The sequence below is a fragment of the Protomyctophum bolini genome (assembly GCF_963924005.1).
Source record: "Protomyctophum bolini genome assembly, chromosome: 14".
NCBI lineage: Eukaryota > Metazoa > Chordata > Actinopteri > Myctophiformes > Myctophidae > Protomyctophum > Protomyctophum bolini.
In genome coordinates this window covers 22,562,002-22,585,059 of record NC_137875.1, presented here as the reverse complement: position 1 = coordinate 22,585,059, position 23,058 = coordinate 22,562,002, and the positions used below count along the sequence as shown (strand labels likewise).

Genomic DNA, 23,058 nt, shown 5'->3' with positions numbered 1-23,058 from the left:
TTTTTAAGGTGCAACTGCCTTAGCCTCAGTACCCAGGCTTTTGTTTTTGTTCGCATTCGGCTCAAAAAATTTAAGCCTGGTGGAACGAGACACATTTGGGAGTGAACTACAGCGTCGCTCAAAATATGGTGACGTCAGTTTTTGCTGCTGTTTTCTACCAGGGAGGGGCAGAGGGGTGCACGGGCGGGTGCTCAGATCGGTTAACCAATATTATCCAGTGCAAGCTGCCAAGCTCCATTCGCCACCCGCCCCTCTACCAAAGCATGCTGGCTGGGCCAGGCTACCACTGCCTTTCTGCCATGCGCTATGGTAAAAGGTGTGCTGGAGTGCTCCTCTTCCCCAGCGCTGAGAATCGTGTTTAAGTGCTCTGAAAAATCGCTCTTCAATCTATCTTCATAGAATTGCTCCTCATGCTCATGATAAAATGTTTTTTTTTATTCTTAGATTTTTAATAACATGTAATTACAATATCTTCCATTATATAATGCTAACTTTAGGAATAGAAAGCCTGCATTTTCTATTTGCTTGGATTTCCCATCGATGATGTCACTGGTAGGCAGGTTTACCCTTCAGCCGCCCTCTGAAGGACAGACAAAAGGGAGTAGACAAAAATGGTACCATATGAGTAGGACCAATTATTTGAAGATAATTTGGAAATGGGAGAAGTCGTCCTTTAAAGGACCACTTTTCAACCTATCTTCATATAATTGGTCCTCACTAATAATCATGATAAAATGGCACCGTTTTTTTCCTACTCAGTCTGTATCTCATGGGATGGCTGTGGGCAGTTCAGAAACCCGTCCACCATTGACATCATCGTTAGGCAGATTTTTTTTTAAAACATTTACAAAAAGGTTTAGATTTTTATTATCGCGAGAACGATGGCTTCCATTTTCGCATTGCAACTTTTCAGGACTAGAAAGCCTGCAGTTTTATTAGCTTGGATTCCCCATTGATCATGTCACTGGTGGACGGGTTTCTGAACTGCCCACAGCCCTCCTATGAGACAGACCGAGTAGAAAATAGAAAATACTTATGCCATTTTATCATGATTATTAGTGAAGACCTATTATATGAAGACCGGTTGAAAAGTGGTGAAGTACGTGGTCCTTTTAAGCAAATAACATAAAAAAAAATACATTTACATTCTGTGTAAGTGTTCAAGGAAATTATTACAATAAGTTAAGAAACTCGGACAATCAATGGTGCAAGATGTGCCTGTTCTGTCTGATGCTTTCATTCTCCATAATTACATAACATTTATAACAATTAACAATTTTCAAGAAGTACATTTATTTTTGAAGAGCTATATATTTTTTAACATTATCAGGAAAAGTTTGCTAAAATGTTATTCAGTTCAGTGATAACTTTAAACCCCAATCTAGGAACATTTAAATTAGGTCTATATTCACAAGACTTTCATTATGGACAATTTACAGTACCTCAAATCAAAAATGGGTATTTAAAAATTCTCTTGGGACTACCTTTTGTTAGCATTAGTATCACTGAATTGGCCTTCAAGAGTTTAAAGTGAATGCTGGTGCATTTAAGTGCCTTTCTCCAAAGTATCTTGAGGACACTTCAAACAGGCAGGAGAAGCTGGGTTCGAACCAAGACAGCCGTTCTACCACTGAGCTGCGGCTGTTCCAAATTCCTTTGTAATTTGCCCTTAGATTTTAGCTACAGTATATCGTCTCGTCGGGTGGAAACTGGAAACCTCATGTCCAAAGCTCTTACTTTTCAGGATTCAAATTAAAAAGTAGCAGATCTACAAGCTCAAAATGCATCGCTTGATCGCTTCACACTGCACTTCGAGCTTGTGAATCTGCTACTTTTTGATGCTTTCGTGTGACACTGTTGTATGATGATGATGAAGTAGTATAGGGCGTATAATCCGTTTATCTTATCTCTAGTCTGAATGCACCATGTCTCTGTCTGTACATATGTGTGATGTCTGTAATCCATGTAACTCGAGAACCGTTCACCCCACCGACTTAAAATTCGACACGTGACGTGTTCCACATGGGAGTGCAGTGCCCGGTGCTGAGTCGGTCAGACCCACGGTTGTCCAGAAACGGCACAAAAGGCCTCTGCCCGGGCATTGGACAGGGCCCCTGCCCAGGCTGAGGCAGGCTCCATATATGGTGCTGGCCTGTTCTGACATCACAAATATGATATCTGCATAGACTTTATATTTGGGCATGCCTGACAAAGAACTCCATATATGGGCATAGTTCTGGCCTGTTCTTATGGGCTTTTTATGCCTTTATTGATAGTGAACAGTAGACAGACAGGAAAGGGGGAGAGAGATGTGGAGTGACACGCGGCAAAGGCCGTCAGGGCTGGCTTGGCAGCCCTGACGGCGGTTGAGCTAACCGTCTGGGCCGAGCTGGCCTGTTCTGACATCACAACACTACATATTTGGCCGTGCCCGACACAGAACTCCATATATAGGAATAAAGGGACACAGAGAGACGGATACAGAAATCTCCATATATGGGCATACAGGGACACAGACAGATGGGTGGAACGGGTATTGCATCGTGTGGAGCATGCATGGTTTCTGCCCGACAGCAACGATATAGAAACATAGGTTTTTCAGAACAGGGTTTTTAGATTTAGAAAGTGTTTGTAGAATCGTAATTGGTTAATGATGCCTCTGACAGGTAACCACAGCATCTTTCTTTATTGTTATTAACTAGTGCGAAGCCTGAATGCAGGCAGGTTATGCATTAGGCTACCTCATTGTCAACTTGTCGTAGTACAGAGTAACTGCAGTAGACCTACCCATTATCATTTGGAGGCCAATCTATGTTAGTAATATAATATGTCATTGAGAACAACCAATTTGAAGATATGTGGATTTTTAGACATGTCTTTCACATTAGGCACCGCATTCCTTCTGGCTTTTGGTGATGAATGCTGAGTTTGAAGTTGATCGTCAGATACCGCACACATAGATTTGCGTAATTTATAGATATTTGTGCGAATAAACGACACTACCTTTAATTGGATAACATCTTTCCCAGGCTGACCTCTTTTCCATTGGTAAGTTATGTACCTTCCTCATCTCATTTTGGGAGTGGAGCACCAGGTGCCATTGTGGGTCTTTGTGTGCTGTGCTTTTGTGGTACTACTTCAAATAGTCTAGAATAGATGACAAGTGGGCTATGTTAAAACTTGAATATTTGCATCACATTTCATGGTTTTTTCAACATTCTGTAAGATAGACATCTCTATCATGCTGAGTGATATAATCTTTGATATCTTTGGACAGTTCGGCAGCTACTGCATACTGTCACTATCTGTACATATCTATTTAAAAAAATCTATTTTACAAAGATCTTTTGAAATTTCGAAAACATTTTTCATAATGGTTAGCCTACTTTTAGTTGTTATTGCTACTAGCCCTTACCCATTGTGAGATATTGTCCCCCCCCCCCCCCTCCTTGTGGCCCTGGGTGCGTTTTCGCATTTTTAATTCACTATTAAAATTCACTATTAATTTATAATTAGTTAAATTGGAAAAAGGGCTTCAAGACCTCCATATTGTCAATGCCTGTGTGAAAAGTGGGAGTGATTGGTGCAGGCAGTGAGGAGCTACGGCAGTCACAGTGATGATATGATGATGATGATGATGATAGTATATTTCGGTACTTTTACTCAAGTACAGACTTAATTACTGAGTATTTCTGCACTTTTAAAAAGTGCTTTTTCCACTACCGCCGGCCATTGGTAACTTGGCAACTTTTCCCGCAGACAACCCTCCCGTTCCAGGCTTCTTGCTACAATAGATGTTTCTGATGACAACGTGGTGATGGTTGATAGTCTTATTTATTTACTTTTGTAATTAAGGTTCCGTGAAGCCCCGCCCACTTGTGCTGAAGGCAGTGCTGCAGTGTGTGAGTAGCCTCCTAGCCTAGTACTGACTGAGTACCGGTAGACCTGCGCCGGCCCGGTCGCAATAAACAATGCCGAAATCCGCTCTCAGTCGGGAGACATTACAGTAAGTAGGCCTACAATCATGTATGTACATTTTCTGATCACCCATTGATTGATTGATTGAAATCTTTATTAACAGTTTGCAGAATTACAGTACATTTCAAGCACAAACTCAATACAAAGACTGTTAACTGTGAGTGGACGACCCAATTAAGCCTTACACTTGTTTACAACAGGGTCCACATTGTTCAATTCATCAAAACATTTAGAGACAAACAAATAGACACTTCTATGTAGTTAAAGAACAGAACAGGAATTCATCATATAGGAAGCGAAAAGGGAAAAAAAGTATATATACAGTGAGGGGAACAGGGGGATAAAAGAAAAGAAAACGAAAGACAGAGTGTAGGGCGCCTGCACACAACACCATGCGTTGATGCCATGTGTGCATATGTGCAGGCACCCAACACCACGTCCATACAAAAACATAGTACAATCCATAGTACAAAGACAGAGTGTAGGGCGCCTGCACACAACACCATGCGTTGATGCCATGTGTGCATATGTGCAGGCACCCAACACCACGTCCATACAAAAACATAGTACAATCCAGATACAAATTCAGCTTTTACAGAGGCCAGTTTCGAATTGCAGCCATCCGTAGGTGCCCTTTGAGAGCAGTTTTGAAGGAGCCAAGGGATTCACATGTCTTAATGACTGTTGGTAGGGCGTTCCACATTTTGGTCGCATAGGAGCGAAAAGAATTTAGTCCCTTGTTTGTGCCGAATCTGGGTTGTACATGGTTTGTTGCACTCCCTCTGGTGTTGTGGGTGTGGACTTCGTTTACATTAAGGAAGTATTTAGACAGGTACATGGGTATCTTGGTGGTGTATCTAATCTTGTGGACCAGACCCATTGCAAGATGCTGTACTCTGTCGTCGACCCTAAGCCATCCCAGCCTGTCAAAGTGGGCAGGGGTGAGGTGGGTTCGGGGGGTGAGGCCAAGTAGGAGCCTGACCAGTTTGTTTTGGGAGGTCTGGAGCCTTGTTTTAAGGGCCTTTGAGGTGCTGTGGTACCAGGAGGTGGATGCATAGTCAAAGAAACCTTGTACAAGGGCTCCTGTTAAGGTCTTCAAGGTGTTTTTGTCGACCAGTGAGGAGATCCTGTAGAGGAATCTTGTTCTTTGATTGACTTTTTTGATTACGTTGGTGGCCATCTTATCACCGGAAAGATTGGCCTCCAGGATGGAACCTAGGTAGGTAATTTGATCCTTCCGTGTGATAATATCATCACCAACTCTAACCAAGAAGCCATCTGCCTTTTTGAGATTACTATTTGATCCGAAGAGAATGGATTCAGTTTTTCCCAGGTGTAAGGATAGTTTGTTATCAGCGAGCCAGGTGCAGATTCTACCGAGTTCAGAGCTGAGGGTCTTTTCAACCTGCAGTTTGTTCCTGTCCGAGACCAGCAGTGCTGAGTCGTCTGCGAACAGGAACAAGTTGCAGTCACAAGCTGAAGTCATGTCGTTTACATATATTAGGAACAGTAAAGGCCCTAGTATGCTTCCTTGTGGGACGCCACAGCTCACTGGGAGGGGGGGGGACAGTGTTCCGTTCACTTCCACCATCTGTTCTCTCCCCTCCAGGTAGGATTGCATCCAGCTCACTGATGTGCTATCAAAACCAATAGCTTTAAGCTTGTTAACCAGTATGGAGTGGTTCACGGTGTCAAAAGCCTTTTGGAGGTCCAGCATGACCATGCCGCAGTATTTTCCAGCATCCACCTCGTGTTTGATGTGGTCGCTCAAATAGAGAAGGCATGTGTCAGTGGAGTGGGATGTTCTGAAACCAGATTGGAACTCGTACAACAATTTATTAGTGGCAAGATACTTTTCAACCTGTTCATAGACTATTTTTTCCATCACTTTCGAGATGGAGCTTAGAATAGAAATAGGGCGGTAGTTGCCGGGTTCTAATTTGCTCCCTTTTTTGTACAGGGGGGTTACTTTGGCCAGTTTAAAATCTCTGGGGACCTGTCCTTGTTTGATGGAGAGGTTAACTATGTGGGTGATGACTGGAGCTATGGAAATGGCTGAGTCTCTGAGAAATTTGGAGGGAATATTGTCATGGCCAGTGGCCTTGTGGGGTTGGAGGGCACTCAGTTTCTTAAGTACCTCCTCAGTTGTTACCATTGTCATTTTAAAATCATCTTTACAAACACCTAGGTTTTTGTAGAAGCCTTTGATGTGCTCTACACCAAAACGCCCAGAGTGGGAGGGCAGTTTGTTAACCAGCATTGTTGCAATGTTTGTAAAGAAGATGTTCAAGTGATTGGCTACATCAACCTTGTCAGTGATGAGGGTGTTATTTGATTTGATGTTTATGTTAGTAAACCTGGTTTTAAGTTTCTGACCACAGCCTAGTTGGTTGTTTAGTAGCTTCCAGAGCTCCCGAGGATTGTTTTTGATTTCCTCGGCTTTATCATTGATAAAGTTACTTTTGGCTGATTTGGTCATGGCAATTACACCGTTTCTTAGCTTGTTACATTGGGTTTTAAGGATGCACAGTTTGGTTTGGAGATCACTGTCGAAGCGCTTAGCTAGCTTGGACTTGCATTTAAGAAGTTCAGAGCATTTGTTGTCTCTGGCTTTCATTGCAGTCAGTATGTCCGAATTCATCCATTTTACATGTCTGTAAAAACGCACAACAGATATGTACTCAGCGCGCTGTTACTGACTGACATTTTCATCTCCAAGCTCGCTGCATGGACGTGGATTTCCCGGTGTTTTCAAAATAAAAGTATTTGGTTAGATATTTTACACATGTCAAAGTAGTATCATTGTACTTTACGTGTGTGTGTGTGTGTGTGTGTGTGTGTGTGTGTGTGTGTGTTGAACAGTTCTAGCCCCCCATGTGTATATGTGTTTTGTATTATATTATTTTAATAATTGTATATGCACGTGAGCCGTGTGCCTATGTGTGTGTGTGTGTGTGTATATATTGTGTGTGTACCTGGTTTAATCTCCCATTCATGTCTTAATTACTTTACAGAATTCTTGAGTCTATGTGGGCAGAAGGAGTGCAGAGCTACAGCTCTGATGAGAACAAACTAAAAGTCCAGCAGGTGGCTTCAGTCACAGGCCTTGTGGAAGAACAAATAAAGGTAGTAGTTGGCCTACCTAATGATTTTTTCCCCCCAAATCTTAGTTAACCACTTGAACGCTAGCATCCCTATTCCGAAGGGAACTTTAGCTGAAAATAGCAGATCTACAAGCTCAGCTCACAACTAGAGCTGGGGGGTATGGATTTTTAGTTACCGCAGTAAATCACCCTTTACCAATATATGGCGGTATACTGTACTATCCTCTGATAAAGTGGTTTTTGGAAGAAAAAAAAGATAAAGATTCATAATAATAATCACGCTTATTAACTCAACACCGTGGTATGCATTACAGAACCGTGGTTATTGCCCCCAGCCCGACTCACAATGATTCAAGCTGTGAGGTGTCGGATAAGTGGTTAAATGTCTGACAATATGCATTAACATTAATCCAACAACATACATTGATGATAGTGCTGTCAAACAATGTTTATGTCTATCTTATGTCTATTGTAAAAAGTTTACTTCATACAATTTGTAGTGGGGTCTCGTCTCTGCTTAGCCTGAAAAACGTCAAAGACCCCTGCTTTATACAGTTAAATCATTGCCAAAGGTGCCCACTGCTTGAAACATCAAAAGGGTATCATCAAAGTGCAGGGAAGTAATGCATTCCCTAAAAAAAAGGGTCTCTAATCACCTGAAAATGACACCTATTAATATTGTGCTGATGAAATGTCAGCCCTAATCTCCACAATTATGTTTTCTTCTTAGAAAAATCACACCCGTGTGAAGTGAGGGGCGCTCTTATCATCATACATCACCTCATTCCATGTCTAGCTTTTAATGTTTGTTAACTTTAGACTTTGACATAAAAATGGCCATTTATTATCAATGGAATTTAATGTTTGTTAGGATAAGGTTTGTGTTGTACACGCACACTAAAAGCTGGACTTCAGAGGGGCTAGCACCCCTCAACAATCACACCCGGTGTGAAGTGAGGGGCACTCTGGTCATCATACAATGACCTACATCATCACATTCCGTCCATGAAATCGCAATTTGTGTCTCATTTGTGTCTGCCCTCACTTTTTAGTGAGGGCAGAGCGCCCCTCAAATTACCTTGAATCCCCCTTCTCAATTAACAATCTGTTAATTTTAACGGGTACTCTAGAGTACAGGACAGCCAGCTAGAATAAGGCCCAAGGCGCTGTGCAAGTCATGGGTTGCAGCCATCAAAGCCCACTTCAATTTGTTGTGCCCCTTATGGGAAGTGAAAGTGCTTTTTGGAGGTACACTATAGAGGCCCCTCAACATGCAATTCCAATTTGGGGTTGATTGGTGGATGTTCTTTTTTTGTTTTGTAAGGAATAGTCTTCTCTCACAAACTTTGGAAAACGGTTATGGGAAAGTGTTGAAATATTGCAACTTTTGCTGCGCATTGTTGCATGACTCCCAAGATCATGTGTACTTAATTTGGTGAAGGGATAAATAGGGAAAGAACTATGGATCTGAGTGAAATTGCTTTTGGCTCTTCTGTGTTTAGTGTTTCGGTTGACTGCCAACGACTTTCATTAAAAAAAAATTAAGTGTTAAATATTTCAAAACTAACCTGTAAAAAGAAAAAAATGCAGGGTATTTCCTTGGCCTACTGGTATAGCATCTACAAGAAATGTGGCATTGATTGATCCGGAGATTAGCTGCAGCCAGACTCAGGGCCGATTCATACTTCATACGCTGTTTCGGCGCTGTAGTGCCGAAATGATTTTGGCTCGTCAGAATTTTTCAGTAGCACCGAAGACGGTACCCGCCCGCCGAACCTCAAATGAGTCACATTGTAGGCTCTACAGAGCCGAACCGACTTTTATTCGGCTCTAAAATAGGAGTATGAATCGCCCCTCAGAGCGGTTTGTAGATGGCTTGCCGCCCTATAGAGCCACTAAAAGATATTCACAAAATAAAATGTGATTTTCTTTTGGGTGGAATTACTTCCTTGGCATGTGCAATTTGATGATGAATGGTTCTCTTGGTTTGCAACATTAGCTGCAGGCAGACAGATAATATGCTTACAGGAAGGAGTCACACCATTCCTGAAGACAGCCGTAGCAGTCACCTTGCTGTTTGGCATTTGCCCCGCAGGTGTGCTTCAGCCACTCTCGAAAGCCCTCCTCATCTTTCTTTAACACCAGGTACTGCCCAAGGACAACATAAGCCTTGTCAAAGTGCTTCCCCTCTAGTCTTTTCCCAAGTGCTTCTCCAATACCCGCTAGGGCCATAACAGACTTATCCCCCATGGGCTCTGCAACGAAATCCCTGTGTTTCTGGGATGTTGATGACATGGCTTCCTTATTTGTGAGTGATTACTCGTACAGCTGCCATCAATTTATTTACAAAATGGACTTTGTGTTGATGATGTCAATCATCATTGTCATGTCAATCGCACAAATATGGAGTTCCACACAACTCCATATTTGGGTGATGAATCGGAAAAATATTTCTTTGCAGCGTCCACAAGGCATTTGCCACTAATCGTTGTAGTTGTTTGTGAGATAACCATTGGACAGACACCTGCCATGGACGGAAACAAACATTTGGGAGACATTCTGTACAAGCAGGGACATACAAACACCAACACCTAAATCTTAGTGGGCCAAACACTTTGTCATTACATGTAATCTCATGTAGAGACATATCCACATGTGTGAGACTACACTTTGTTATGTTGTATTTTCCCTGATAAAGGTTTGGATATACAACAGGAACCGAAAAAAGATGGTTGAAGGAGATCAGATGAAGAGGAAGCGGCTGACTGCCTCCAAAGCAAGCTGTTCTGTCAAAGGTACGGTAGGCCTATTGTATGCGGGTGCAGGCTTTAGTTCCGACATACTATTGATCCGAAACCTCAATCCTAACCTAACCCTAACCGCAAGCACGGGAGCAGCGCATGTCCGACCATCGCTTTTTCGCATCGCATCGCATGTCCCCCCGCTTCGGATCTTCGGTGTGTCGGAAAAACGTGCGCACCCCATTGCATGCTAACCTTGGCTTATCTGATTTCATGCTCCCACCAACGCAGAGTCTAGGGTTCGAATCGTCTGTGGTGCATCCGACATGGTCTTGAGTTCCAATTCACCTGATTGGCCTTGTTCACGGGAACGTAGCCTGGTGGGTAGGGTGATCAGTGTTACGGGTATGTCATTAGACCGACAACCTACCCCAAACCCTAACTTAACCCTAACCGCAAGCACGGAGCAGCTCATGTTCGACCGCATGTCCGACCATTGTCCGTTGGTGTGTCTAATCTGCATGTGCATCCCGATCAGTGTCGCTGCACTCTTCAGGTTGTTTTGGGCACCTGTTCAGCCTGAATAACTAGGTCAGATAGCATGTTCCTCTTTTTACATTACGCAGTCCTGTCACACAGAAGTTGCTGGCCACTTCATATTTCGTCATCTACACCTTCCAAAATGACCAACTGGTTAGCAGTGACAGGGACTACACGTTTGGAGAAAATTGTCATACCATCTAAATTCGGGACGAAAATATCTGAAAACTCTTAACAATACTTATTTTTCTGGGGAAGACGATGAAATGTATATTTTGCTGAAATGTTTTCTGCTAACCATCTTCATATGAACCTCCACAGACAGCGATGCAGAGTCCAAAGGCCAGCAGCTTAATGAAGAGCCCAAAGGCCAACAGGTTACCGAAGAGGCCAAAGGTCAGCAGGTTACTGAAGATGCAAGCCAGGAACAGCCTGAGCTGGATGAGGACGCATCATTTGACGAGGAGACAAGCAGAGCAATAATGGACCTGCCTATTGATAGCAGAGAACAGCAGCCAGATGTGGCAGCTCAACTCATACAGAGTGTTGAGGATAAGGTGAGTGTTCATTACAAACGCATAGGTGTATTTATTATATAGCTATGAAGACTGCTGTCAAGTTTTATGAATATACTCACATTCATGTGAATTAATTTAATTTATTAATTGAAAAGTAATTGTAGAACAATTGCTAAGAAAATAAATAGTTGCAGCCCTAATCGCATAATCTGCTTTTGCATTCTGCCTAAATAAACTATTTATATAATTTGGTGAAGGGATAAATAGGGACCCGCTGGATCTGGACTAAGGACTTAAATAGTAATCATCATTTTCCATTTCCTTATACTCAATAAGACCATGTTCAGGGACTGAATACTAATTATGCGTTTGTGGCAACACTCACTTCCTTCCCCCCCATTTTTACAGATTCAAAAACTTCAGGCAAGTAACTGCGAGGTCCTTGTTGTGATCTACAACCAACGTAGTGGTTCCTTGTACACCACTGGGACCCCCAATGGACTGGAGTTCCTTAACTCTCAGAATCCAGGCATTCACTGGCAGTTTGCGGGGGCAATGTCGACTTCTTCCTGCGAATACAATTTCAACTGACATTTTCTTTCAAATGTTTAAATATTATGTTAAATAAATATATTGTGTTTTGTTAATTTTCCTCTCAAATTCCTGCTTTTATAACAATTTGTTGTGGGCAGAGGGTATGCCTATATTGTACAGTTAGATTGAAAGTTGGAAATAAAATACTGAGGCAATATTGAATATGATTGAAAATCACTTGATGTTTGCTTGCTTTGACAAAGGTAGATATTGTGCTTATGAGCTTCAGGCAATACTTATCTTAAGTTATGTTCTGCATTTCTCAATGGAAGTGTAGGGAGACAACAATCACTGCATATGTATATGACGATAATCAGCTACATCAGTCACAAATGGCAGATCTAAGCTATAATGTCTTGTGCTGCAAGGATTTGTGAGCTTGTAGATCGGCTATTTTCAGAGAGCAGGCTAAATATTGATAGTTTAAATTTAAAAGGTTAAATGTCTGAAAATACACTAACATGAATCCAGCATATTTATAGAAAGGGTAAGGTATGTCGAACAAGTCTATGAAGCTATATGAAATCTATCAAAAGTTTAATCTGCAACACAATTTAGGTGGGGGTCCCTGCTTGAGCACTCAGCGAAGGAGTCTTGGCCTGAAAAACGGCGAAGACCCCTGATCTGCATGAATAAGCACCATGAGTTTGGGGACCTGTTTTTATTGAGCTAGCTGTTAAGATGATCTTTATTGTCTGTGTATAATTATGCAAACCTTTTATACTTTATTACCTAATGTGTATATAATGACTAATGAAGACACCCGTGTTCTCATGGTCACGAGCTGAATGTACTGCTGCCTCCCGAGTACTCATTTATGTTCCTCCATCATGACTGAGTGTTTAGCCCGACTAGCTCCAGGCTATCTATTCTACCCTTACTGCTGTAATGGCAGCTCTGCCAACACTAGCCTTTATTGGCACATGATCATCATTACCAGCTTAGACTGAAGTTTTAAACCCCCCCCCCCCCCTCATTCAAGCTCGATCAGGTTTCATCAGCACCAACAACTATTTTATTTGAACCCCCAATTTATAGTGTATGGCCTACTTGAGTGATAACCTTATTGGATAGGCACAAAATAATTTAGATGCGAGTCTCAGTCAAATACATTAAGTTGGGGGTCCTCCGTGACATGGAAGGGTTTGAGAACCACTGTCGGACTGTTTTTTTTTATGATCAATACTTTATTTTATATTTTTTACAAACACATAAAACAGAGAACTTAAAATACAAACACAAACAACAACAGCAGAGTACGTATTCATGGACAGGCAAGATATATAAGATACTGTTGGACTGTTTGTAACCGGTTGTTGTACTATAAACTGAATTCATGGGATGTCCAAACCGACAGAGGGCGCCACCGATGCGACGTCAAGAAAAGGTTCATTGAGAGAGTCACCCGGATGTAAATGTTTCTGTTGCCTGGGTTGTTATGGCTCCTTGAAAACACGCGGATTACCAAAACAAACGCAAATAAATCTTGTGCTGTCCATTAAGAACAGCAATCACTGGTCAAATTGTGTGGGGTACGTATTTGTATGCTGTCCTGAAATATATGTTGCTGGAATGTGTGGAGCTGTTGGCGGTTGCTGAAATATACCAAGTCTTAAGTGTTAGCGATTCCTTTAGCATGGACTGTTATTGTGTCAGCTTCAAGCTTGAACCTTACACCGCACTGGAACATTCTACGTTGTTGTCTTTCTAATTATGAGTTGACTTTAATATAGTCTCTGGTGTTGTAATTAATGAGGGTGGGGATTTTCCTGTTTGAGTCCAAAGGCTGACCTGACCTGTTCAAAGCGATGCCTGTCCAAAGGCTGACCTGACCTGTTCAAAGCGATGCCTTTTATGACGATGACCGCCTTGATCCATTTGTAGCCTTGGATCAAGACTAGACTAGACTATTCATAGTTGCGTTTTATAGAGTCTGACATTTGATCCAAGACTTTGGGTAATAGCGTGAAAATCAGGGGCACCATTGTTTTAAATGGATTTATTTTATATTTTTAATAAATGGCGGGCCAAATGATATATAATCAGTTTTGTATGATTAAAAAAAATCAATTCTAATATTTCTTCAATTGTTAAATAGCCATGAACAAGAAGTTGGAGATTAGCATGTAGCCTACAAATCTGTACATGATTTTTGACCACTTATTTTATTATTACTATGGAAAAAATATCAAACATTGTTTTGTTGACAATGTGTAGGTTCCTTCTCGACCTGTATTCCACATAAGTTCCCAGAGACATGAAGAACCGAAGTGACGGTGGAGGATTTCAGGACACCCGGCTCAAACAAAGGGTGCAGCAGGCAAGTAGCCAACATTATATCGTACAGACTGTTTGTGAGTAATTTAACATTCATTATATCATAATATTAGGGTGGTTACATTTTGAAAGTTGTGGCCTGGCCACAACACCAGTGACAGCCCATACATCCAAACAGAAAAGTCCTATCGGATTGTATTAATCAATGTTAAACCCACCAACAGTGCAGCTGTAGAAATGCTTTCTGCAAAGTGTTTGTTTCATAAAGATCCACCATAGATGTTATGAGAATGAGATACTTTCTGTCAATACATTCCGTGCAGGGGAGAAAGTGTTCGAGTCAGAGGCGGAAAGTTCTTATAACGGCAGGGGGTTCAAGCAGCCAGTGAAGTCAGTACTGCTGATTGAACTGACAGTGCCATGGGAGGAGGGACTGGAAGCTGCTTATTAAAGAAAGATGGCAAAATATGCAGACCTGCTTGCGGAGTGCTGAGAAAGTGGATGTAGTGCGAGGACGTACCCAGAGCTAGAGGCTTCGTTGGTAGCTCCACGTCACGCCTGCTCAAGGACGTGGGGCTACGGGGAGCCAGACTGAGCAAGGCCAACATCAAAATAAGTTGGTATGCGGTCAGGCTTAGGCTTGCCTCAGGGAAGACACCGGTGGAGGTGCGACAAAGAAAGCAGGAAGACCATCCTTCTGTATGAAATAATATTATCTAGCCTATTTTTTTTAATACAATATAAATAAATTTGTGTTGGATTGCTAGCTATTGGTCAATGAGTGTGCATTTATGAAAATGTAAACCTGTCATTCATTTTGACAATTTTGTGATATTTTGCAGTATCTTGGCACGTCCAGTAGTGCATATGTTGACATTTCAGCGATGGCACTAGAGCTTCAAAGCTTGCACAGGTCAGATCAATCATTTATTCTTAGTCTTAAGAGTTGTCTATTACAGTGTTGGATAGCAGAAGGATTAATTTCAGTCACATGCATTGCCTGTTAAGGATTATTGTGTCACATTCCTCAGAATGGAGTATGGTCGGCGAAAGAAGGCAGCATTCAGAATCCAGGTTGAGAAAGGTATGTATCACACTCCTTCCAGGCAAAACACAAGACATATATCCTTCATCTACTGAAGGATATATTTTGACTAAATCACATCATTCTTATTTTCCACAATCCACCATCAAACTGTTATATGTGCTGTAAAAACTTGTACATATAAAAAGAAGCAAAAAAGCAGTGTTGGTAATCATTGCTGTACAGGGGTCTAGCCCCTCCTCGTAAAGTTTCTGACATTTGGATGTTTACTTTACGGATGGTCCCTCTGCAGTGCGTAAGCCCACAATAGGACGCAGCTGTACATGCCGTCGGAAACGTCAGTGCTGTGGCTTTTGAGTGATTGTGATATGTTTAAAAAGAAGCATATAGGAGCTATAGGAGACAACGGAAACGTCTGAGAATTTTCCTTTGGCGCAGAAGCCGTTAAGTATTTGTTTGACCGTTTTGGCAACTAATATTCTCTCTTCCTTCCTTGACTTCCTTATTGACCTCCCATTGTACCGCCTCCCGCGCCGACAGTGGCTAGCTGCGCGTCCCTACGTTCCTGCCTCTGATCTGCTCTGTCGCAGCTAGCCACTGTTGGCGTGGGACGCGGTACAATGGGATGTCAATAAGGAAGTCAAGGAAGGAAGGAAGAGAATTTCAGATCTGCCAAAATTTAAAATACTTAACGGCTTCTGTGCCAAAGGAAAATTCTCAGACGTTTCCGTTGTCTCCTATAGCTCCTATATGCTTCTTTTGAAACATATCACAATCACTCAAAAGCCGCAGCACTGACGTTTCCGACGGTATGTACAGCTGTGTCCTATTGTGGGCTTATGAACTGCAGAGGGACCCTCCGTAAAGTAAACATCCAAATGTCAGAAACCTTACGGGGGGTGCCGAGAGGGGCTAGGGTCTCCCCATCACTCCAGCAATTGGGGCAGTAGCCCAAGCCCACTGTGTGCGTGTGGTGAGGAGCAAACTATGAAGCACATCATAGAAGTGTGTCCTCTCCAAAGACTGGAAGGAGGATTAATTACACACCTCCACACAGCAGACCAGGAGGCAACCGTTTGGCTTAAGGACTTTGCATTCGCTAAATAAATAAATAAAATATGGCACTGGATGCCTACAAGGGGGGGGGGGGGGGGGGGGGGGGTTGGCAGAATGCACTGGGCTCAAGCAACAGCCCAGCATTAATGATCTTAAATCCCTTTATTTTAGATAGTTTTTAGTAATAGTACAACATAAACATTACAGAGACTTTAGTTGTCACTGTACAATACTTTAAAAACAGTTGTCATGTTGCACACATGCCAAAAATTGCTGATATTTGCGCCGCCCTCGTTGAAAACGAGGGCTTGTCACTCTCCAGGCTTGTCACTCTCCAGGCTGCATGAACAGCCCTCGAGCGCTAACTCTGTGGCACTGTAGCTCCTGTTTTGCCTGGTAGAGCAAGGTTAGCCCATCAATGTTAAGAGAAGAATACCGCGTAAGACCACTTTGAGAAATGAGCTGGTCACTGTAAATGGTTTGCACTGTGAAGCTGCATGCAAGTTACACTCCAGTAGATGGCAGCAATGCATCAAATATGGATGCCAACCACAGTAAAACTCAACGGCAGAAGAGGAACATTAAGTGGGAGGAGCTAAGATGGAAGCGATGTACAGTGTTGCCAGATTGGGCGGTTTTCCGCACAATTGGGCTATTTTAAAACTTATTGTGCGGGCACATCAAATTTGGGCTGGTTTTTAACATGTAGGCGGGTTATTTATGTCCTAGGCGGGTGCACAATATTAAGCCTGGGGCCTATTTCACGAATCTTGGATTAACTAATCCAGGATATAGGCCAAAGCCAGGCTTTTTAAATCCTGATCTTTACAGCCTGGTTTATTCCGTTCCACTAAAGCCAAGCGAGGCTCAGAATTGGCGGATTTGGCGAGCCGGGATCAGCAAGCCTGGCTTAATAGACAGTCTGACTTTTTGTCTCTAGACTCCTTCTGTGGATCAAAGATTTACTGATCCTTCTTCTTCATGGGGTATTAAGGCAGTTTGCATCCTTAATAGTTGCATTACAGCCCCCTTCTGTATATCTCATTATCTTTACTAATCTATTCAAGACTTACTGATACAAGGACTTAAGCTTCTAAAATAAATACTGCTGCTGTAATTAAAGAGAGAACATACTCTCAATAGTGGATAGACTGAATGATTAACTACCCCAAAAATATAGTTTACATTTTACCACTACTATTAACTTAAAACAGAATTCTTAATATTGTAAGCATAATGATATTGTCGCATTGTGATATTTGGCCATAACTCCCTCCTCTGAGGGAGCTACCTTTGGGGAAGGGGGTTGTTTTCCAAAGTTTGTGCTATTGCCATTGAGAATGCATTGGGCGTTTAAGTTAAATAACTCAGAAACTACAAAACATTTCAAAGTAAAAAGTTCCAGCATGTGTTTCCACAGTAAGCTGCATTTTACAAAGTGTGAATGGAGTTTCTAGGTGAAAGTGATTTTTTGAAGTGCCACTATCTGCCTATAAATGTCTCAAATTTGAAAGCACTATATTTCTAAAACTATGAAACATTTCAAAGATTCCTTTTCAGGCACACATGTCCACCGTAGGATGAACCTAAATAGGTTTGAATGGGGTTTCTAGGTGTAAGTATGTAGGACTAGTAGTGGGTGAAACGTTACAATATGTTGTAAAACAATGAGTAATGGTAATATTTAGTAGTTTTCACTTTTACAAAGAATAATAATATAATATAATAATTATTCTTAACCGTGCACTTGCACGACAGCAAACCTATTCATGGGAAACATTCACCAAAAGCAGCTGATCTACAAGCTCACAAGCTGTCATGATGTTGTGCAGCCTATATATTTTGGTTATTTGATTTTATATAGTGCTTAAATTAGTCCTTTAATGCAGACCGATACAAATAAGGCAACATTAACCCATAATAATTGAATAAATCTGGAAAACATCATTGGTTTGTGATCAGTTTGACTGCTTAATGAACAGTAAAGACATCAGGATTAGGTTAAACCTGGCTGTTAGCCTGGTCCGGAGCAGGCTAAGTCCAAAGCATACGTTTCCATAGTAACTAATGTAGCATCACTTTCATGAAACCGAATCAAGCCTCAACATATCCAGGTTAACTGGTTAAGTTAATCTGGCAAGATCAACCAGCTTTCATGAAACCGGTTAAGCACTGATCCAGGATATATTAAGCCAGGATATGTGTTAAAGCCCGGCTTAATCTCTAATCCAAGTTTCGTGAAATAGACCCCTGGTAGTTTCCTTCAATGCTGGGACTGAGGCTAGGTTTCTATGTACTGCTCAGAGCTCGGATCCTGTCTAAATAAAACCCGCCTACCGTATCACACACACAACCATGCAGTGTTTCTGTATCCGCTGAAGAAAAGACCGGGGCACTGGGCATTTATTTCACCCAATAACAGCTCTAGCATAGTAGGATGGGCGGGGGGTGGCCTCTCTCGTCCAGTTACGGGTGCGTGGTCGTATTGGGAGGAGTCACCTATTTTGATATCAAATCAACACGGGAGGTCGTCAGGAGGAAGACAGCAGGTGTTGTTGTTTTTGCTTGTCGTTTTGATTTTCAAAGTACCAGTAGTATATTCCGTTTCAAAGTTGTAATGCAGAAGGCATGGGGAAATGCCTCTAAGGCGGCTGTTGGGGAGATTTGATTCATCCATGTATTAGCCAGCTAAGTTCGTTTTATAAAACAAAATAACAAAAAAGGGAGTAAAAAAAAAAGAATAAATGACATTGATTCGATTCATTCTGCATAAGGGTAATATAACTTTGATGTAACCATATTGCAGTAGGCCGTGTGTGTGTGTGTGTGTGTGTGTGCTCAACCCGCCGTGGGGAGAGAAAGAGAGAGAGAGATATATGTTTTAAAGATGTTGGATTCATGCTGCTATTTTTGGTTGCCTGACTGACTGTTTATTTCTTTTTTTTCTGTAGTTCTGTTTCTTTATCTATGTTATCTTTGGTTATTTGGTGGAGATATGAAGCTGTGTATGCTTACAGTTACACACTATACAGTGTTTTCTGTTACAATGCAATGGTTTTGCGCTGTTACATGGGTTTGGCCGATTTGGGCTGGTTTTTATTGAATTGGGCGGGTTTTAAGTTGTGCTTGGGCTGGAAACTGTCATTCTGATCTGGCAACCCTGGCGATGTATGAAAAATAAGGCATTTGGCCAACGCGCGTCTTACTTTGAAGTCCGATAAACGGAAGTTCCATTTGTATTTAACCTGACTTGACCAACCATTTACCATGGAGTTGACGACGCTGGATAATAAAAACGTGGGCTGAGAATAGAGCAAGTCAGGGTAGTAGTACTAGGGTAGTAGAGTTCATAATAATAATACCGTCGTGACACGCAGGGTTAGCAGCGAGCGAGCACCTCCGCGGAGCCCCGGCCATGTTGAACCCGCTGAGCGAGGCGGACTCCTGGGCGCAGGGGGGCAACCACAACACGGAGCGCAAGACCACCAGCGACCTTCGACGGCTCTCGGAATGGCTGCGCACCAACAAAGGCGAGACCCGCCAGCCCGAGAACATCCCGCCGGCGGACCTGGACGAGCTGCTGGGAGCCTACTTCCTCGACGTCAGGAAGCTCCACAACGGCGACGAGTACGAGCCGGACTCGCTGGCCGCCATCCAGCGCAGCATCGACAGGCACCTCCGCGGTCACTCGTACTGCTGTAGCATCATCACCGACCCACGGTTCAAGTACTCCAACGAGTGCCTGCTGTTCAAGAAGAAGTCGCTGAAAGCCGCGGGGAAAGGCAACCGTCCCAACAAGGCGGAACCCGTGTCGGCCGAAGAGGTGCAATTTCTTCTGGATAAGAGACTGCTGGGCCCTTACAGCGCCGAGTCACTGATCAACAGCCTGTGGTACATCAACAACGTCCACTTCGGCATCAAGGGACAGAAAGGACACACCACCCTGCTGTGGGGGGATGTCGAGAAGAAGGTGGACGCGTGCGGACGCGAGTACATAGAGTATCACGAGCGAACGAGCAAAACGCGAACCGCCGCCGGGGAGCCGCGTCCCAGTCCCGAGCCCCCCAGGGCGTTTGGGGACCCCAACAACCCGTTGCTATGTCCCGTTCGCCTTTACGACGAGTACGCCAAGAGGCGACCCCCGCAGTCCACCTACCCCACCACAAGGTTTTACCTGAGTAAATATCACGGCAAACGGGACGACGTGTGGTTCATCGATATTCCAATGGGCAAGAATACAGTAGGACAAATCATGAAAGTTATGGCGACAAAGGGCAAGTACTCCCCTGATGTTAATTAAGAAGTTGTTTCACAGAGAAAAATCAAATAGTTTGTCAAATGATTCCCCCCCCTCATCTTTGTTACTAAATTAGTGTATGAAAGTACAAAGTCTAATGTGTGAGAAACTAATAACTAAGTTATTATGCATTGTGGTTTTCCTTGGTGTAATAACATCAGGCAACCCTGCATGCCCAGAAATAATATATAATGTTAGTCAATAGTGTTTGTATCTGGTTTATTATGTGTTTATTACAGTTTAATAATAAACTGTGATAAACGCATAACCCCACCCATGTTAACGGGTGGAAAACATGTTTGTTCCTACTGTAAAATATTAACTATTACTATTATCACTTTTGTATTTGTCTCTCGTAGCATACGGAGCAATTCTGAATGAGTCTGGTCTCAATGATCTAGAGAGCAGGCACTTGGCTAAGAGAGCCAAGCAGAACCATAATGACAATGGGTAAGTAACTCTTTTGGTTCCTATTATCTTTGATTATAACTATAATAAATATTATAACAAGTGCGTATGCCATATTTTCTGTCAATGATATGTTTTATTCATTATAAATGATCTCAATGACCTCAATCACAGTGAGGGAAGCAGCATCTCGGAGGACTCGTCGGACGGCTATGAGGTGGTAGAAGACCCGGTAAGTTATAGTCAGCAGTTGTTTTTTCTGCATACTAATAGGCTAGTAGGCTATAGTACCATTGTAGATATAAAATTAAATTAACACTGTATGGTTTGGGTGTCGGATGACAAAATAACATAACCTTGATCCTGTCCGTTTTTATACTCTAACTTGTCCATTCCACCGCGGGCCATCAGAATTATGCTTCCATTATAGCCTTGCAGTGCGTTGACTGGCGGAGATATCAAATAATTATATACATGCTGTATGGTTTCTTTGATTTGGGTGTCACTGTCAGCTGACAAAATCAGCAACATTCCCAAACACATGTATGCTCTGCTCTCTACCTGTCCTCAAACGAGCATGACAGTGTAATCAAAATAACAATGGTCAGATCGCATACAGACATATTCTTTATTTACTGCAGAAAGAACACATGTTTGACTGACCACTCATCACTCTCGTGGTGTTTTTCCCCCTCTCCCTGGTTCTGTAAGGAATCAAGGATATGTCCACATGTCTTCTCGTCAAATAAGATGTAAACATTGAGAACTGTTTTGACGTTGGGGGAGGGGAGATCAGATCAGAACACCCGAACATTTCCGCGAATAATAATACCACCGTCGATCCAGAGCCATAGAGTAGAAGAGTTGTGACATGTCAAAGATAGTAGAGAGATGGAAGATGGTGTACTGCAGTGACTGTGTACACACCAGCGTCACTGACAAGCAAACTTACGAACTACAGACTGGCAGCCAAGTAGCCTAGCATCCTACTAGTCTACATGTAGGCGGAAAGATGGCACCCAAATAAGCCAAAATCCTACCGAACGTGTCACTATGCCCTCTCCCTATACACAGCTTTTGTCCCCACACGTCTCAATATTTGCCATTGACAATGAAAGGAGAAATTAGGTAAAATGTCTGCCAAATATGACGTAAATTTGTGGCAACACAAACATTAAATGCCATTGACAATGAATGGAAAATGTATATGTCATACTGTATGTAGATGAGCAAATTGGCTAACCAATGATCACATAAATTCAGTTCATGAGATGATGGATGGTGATGAATAATGATAAGAGCGGCCCTCACTTCACACATTTATTGTCGAAGACTAAATTACCCACGTGTACTCCCTTTCTTCCACAGCCCAGCAACCAAATGAACAACTCTTTAGTGTCTCTGTACCGGAAGGGAAACCCTGACAGCGCCGCCTCATCTCCTAAAGGGGAGCAGTCGGCTGTGGGCAGCCCTGCCACAGTATCCACCCCACTGGCTCGCACCCGAGCACAACATCCCAGTGCTGGCACACACGTTTCCACAGGGGGCTGGTTCATTGACAAAAGGCCTGAGCAGAACATTCTCATCGACCTGAGTGAAGAGGATGCAGCCAGTCCTGCAATAAAGGTATGTATACTAGCCAGAGGAGGACTACCGGTATGCATACTTATTACTTGGCCAACTAACAACTCTTTCAATGTATTATTGACTGTATCTTTGTATGTTGTGAAAGGCATTTGAATTTTCAGAAGGCTTTCGATACTAGGAGCTATCTCCATGTCTCTGATTGGTGTTGAAATGTATATTTTATTTACACTGTCCTGAACCTGAGCAGAACTACCTGTAGGCCTATGTTTTTCTCACCACCAGCATGTTTTGTGAAATGGAGAGAACCTCAAGTGGTAACTGATTGTATCGCATACCCAGCCTTTATTTGCTTACCCACACTTTATCTGCCCTGAGTGAGGGCAGTGATAATCACAGAGAGCGTGAGAACTGCTATCAGCCTGAGGGCTTATAACTGTTATCAGCCTTAGGAGTGATGCAGCAATAGCTGACCATTTGGTGTGAGCTAAAGCTTCACCATGCGCTGAACTATCACCAGCTACCTTGCTCTGGAAGGCAATCAGCCAGTCAAACATGGCTGCCACAAAGACAACATGATCACCTGGGCTTTCTCATATGCCCCTGTAACCAACAATAACAAATGACCAGGTGGTAGTCTATATTTAAACACAGTGGCATAATTCTAGATGTGGATCTCTGTCCATAGACTTGAGGTGCTCGCTGGCCAAGTGGTCCAGGCACAAGCCACATATAGGCTTTGGCCTGACAGCGTGTTCGAGTCCCCGTCATGACGACCTTTGCTGCATGTCTCTCCCCTTCTCTCTCTCTCCCTCTTTCCTGTCCATATTCACTTGATAATATCAATAAAAGCAGAAAGCAAAAAAAACAACAACAACAAAAAGTCAGACTTCGCTGCCACATGACTTCACTAGTG

At 42.6% G+C, this 23,058-nt stretch overlaps 4 protein-coding genes across 7 annotated transcripts in view; 2 read left to right on the top strand and 2 right to left on the bottom strand.

Moving 5' to 3' along the window:
* Positions 1-23,058, bottom strand: part of LOC308327786 (long-chain fatty acid transport protein 2-like) — a 512,892-nt gene that overhangs the window by 343,905 nt on the left and 145,929 nt on the right. The gene's annotated exons all lie outside the window — the stretch shown is intronic.
* Positions 3,880-11,528, top strand: LOC308328234 (uncharacterized protein). Its single transcript, XM_080782001.1, has 5 exons — positions 3,880-4,006; positions 6,993-7,104; positions 9,781-9,877; positions 10,685-10,920; positions 11,290-11,528. Exons 1-5 carry the CDS (start codon positions 3,972-3,974, stop codon positions 11,470-11,472), a joined length of 663 nt encoding a protein of 220 aa, XP_080638127.1. The 5' UTR covers positions 3,880-3,971; the 3' UTR covers positions 11,473-11,528.
* Positions 6,529-9,871, bottom strand: LOC308328235 (barrier-to-autointegration factor-like). Its single transcript, XM_080782002.1, has one exon. It carries the CDS (start codon positions 9,375-9,377, stop codon positions 9,105-9,107), a length of 273 nt encoding a protein of 90 aa, XP_080638128.1. The 5' UTR covers positions 9,378-9,871; the 3' UTR covers positions 6,529-9,104.
* The window catches only part of nvl (nuclear VCP like), a 30,230-nt gene continuing 20,052 nt past the window's right edge, over positions 12,881-23,058 (top strand). For 3 of the 4 annotated variants that reach the window (XM_080781957.1, XM_080781958.1, XM_080781956.1), the window contains exons 1-4: positions 19,023-20,127; positions 20,510-20,600; positions 20,733-20,790; positions 21,927-22,184. In XM_080781957.1, the coding sequence (XP_080638083.1) occupies positions 19,269-20,127; positions 20,510-20,600; positions 20,733-20,790; positions 21,927-22,184 (1,266 nt within the window). In that variant the 5' untranslated portion in view covers positions 19,023-19,268. Of the gene's footprint in view, positions 13,008-13,692; positions 13,796-14,594; positions 14,666-14,783; positions 14,837-19,022; positions 20,128-20,509; positions 20,601-20,732; positions 20,791-21,926; positions 22,185-23,058 lie in introns of those variants that run through there. The other variant, XM_080781959.1, reaches the window with a different exon arrangement.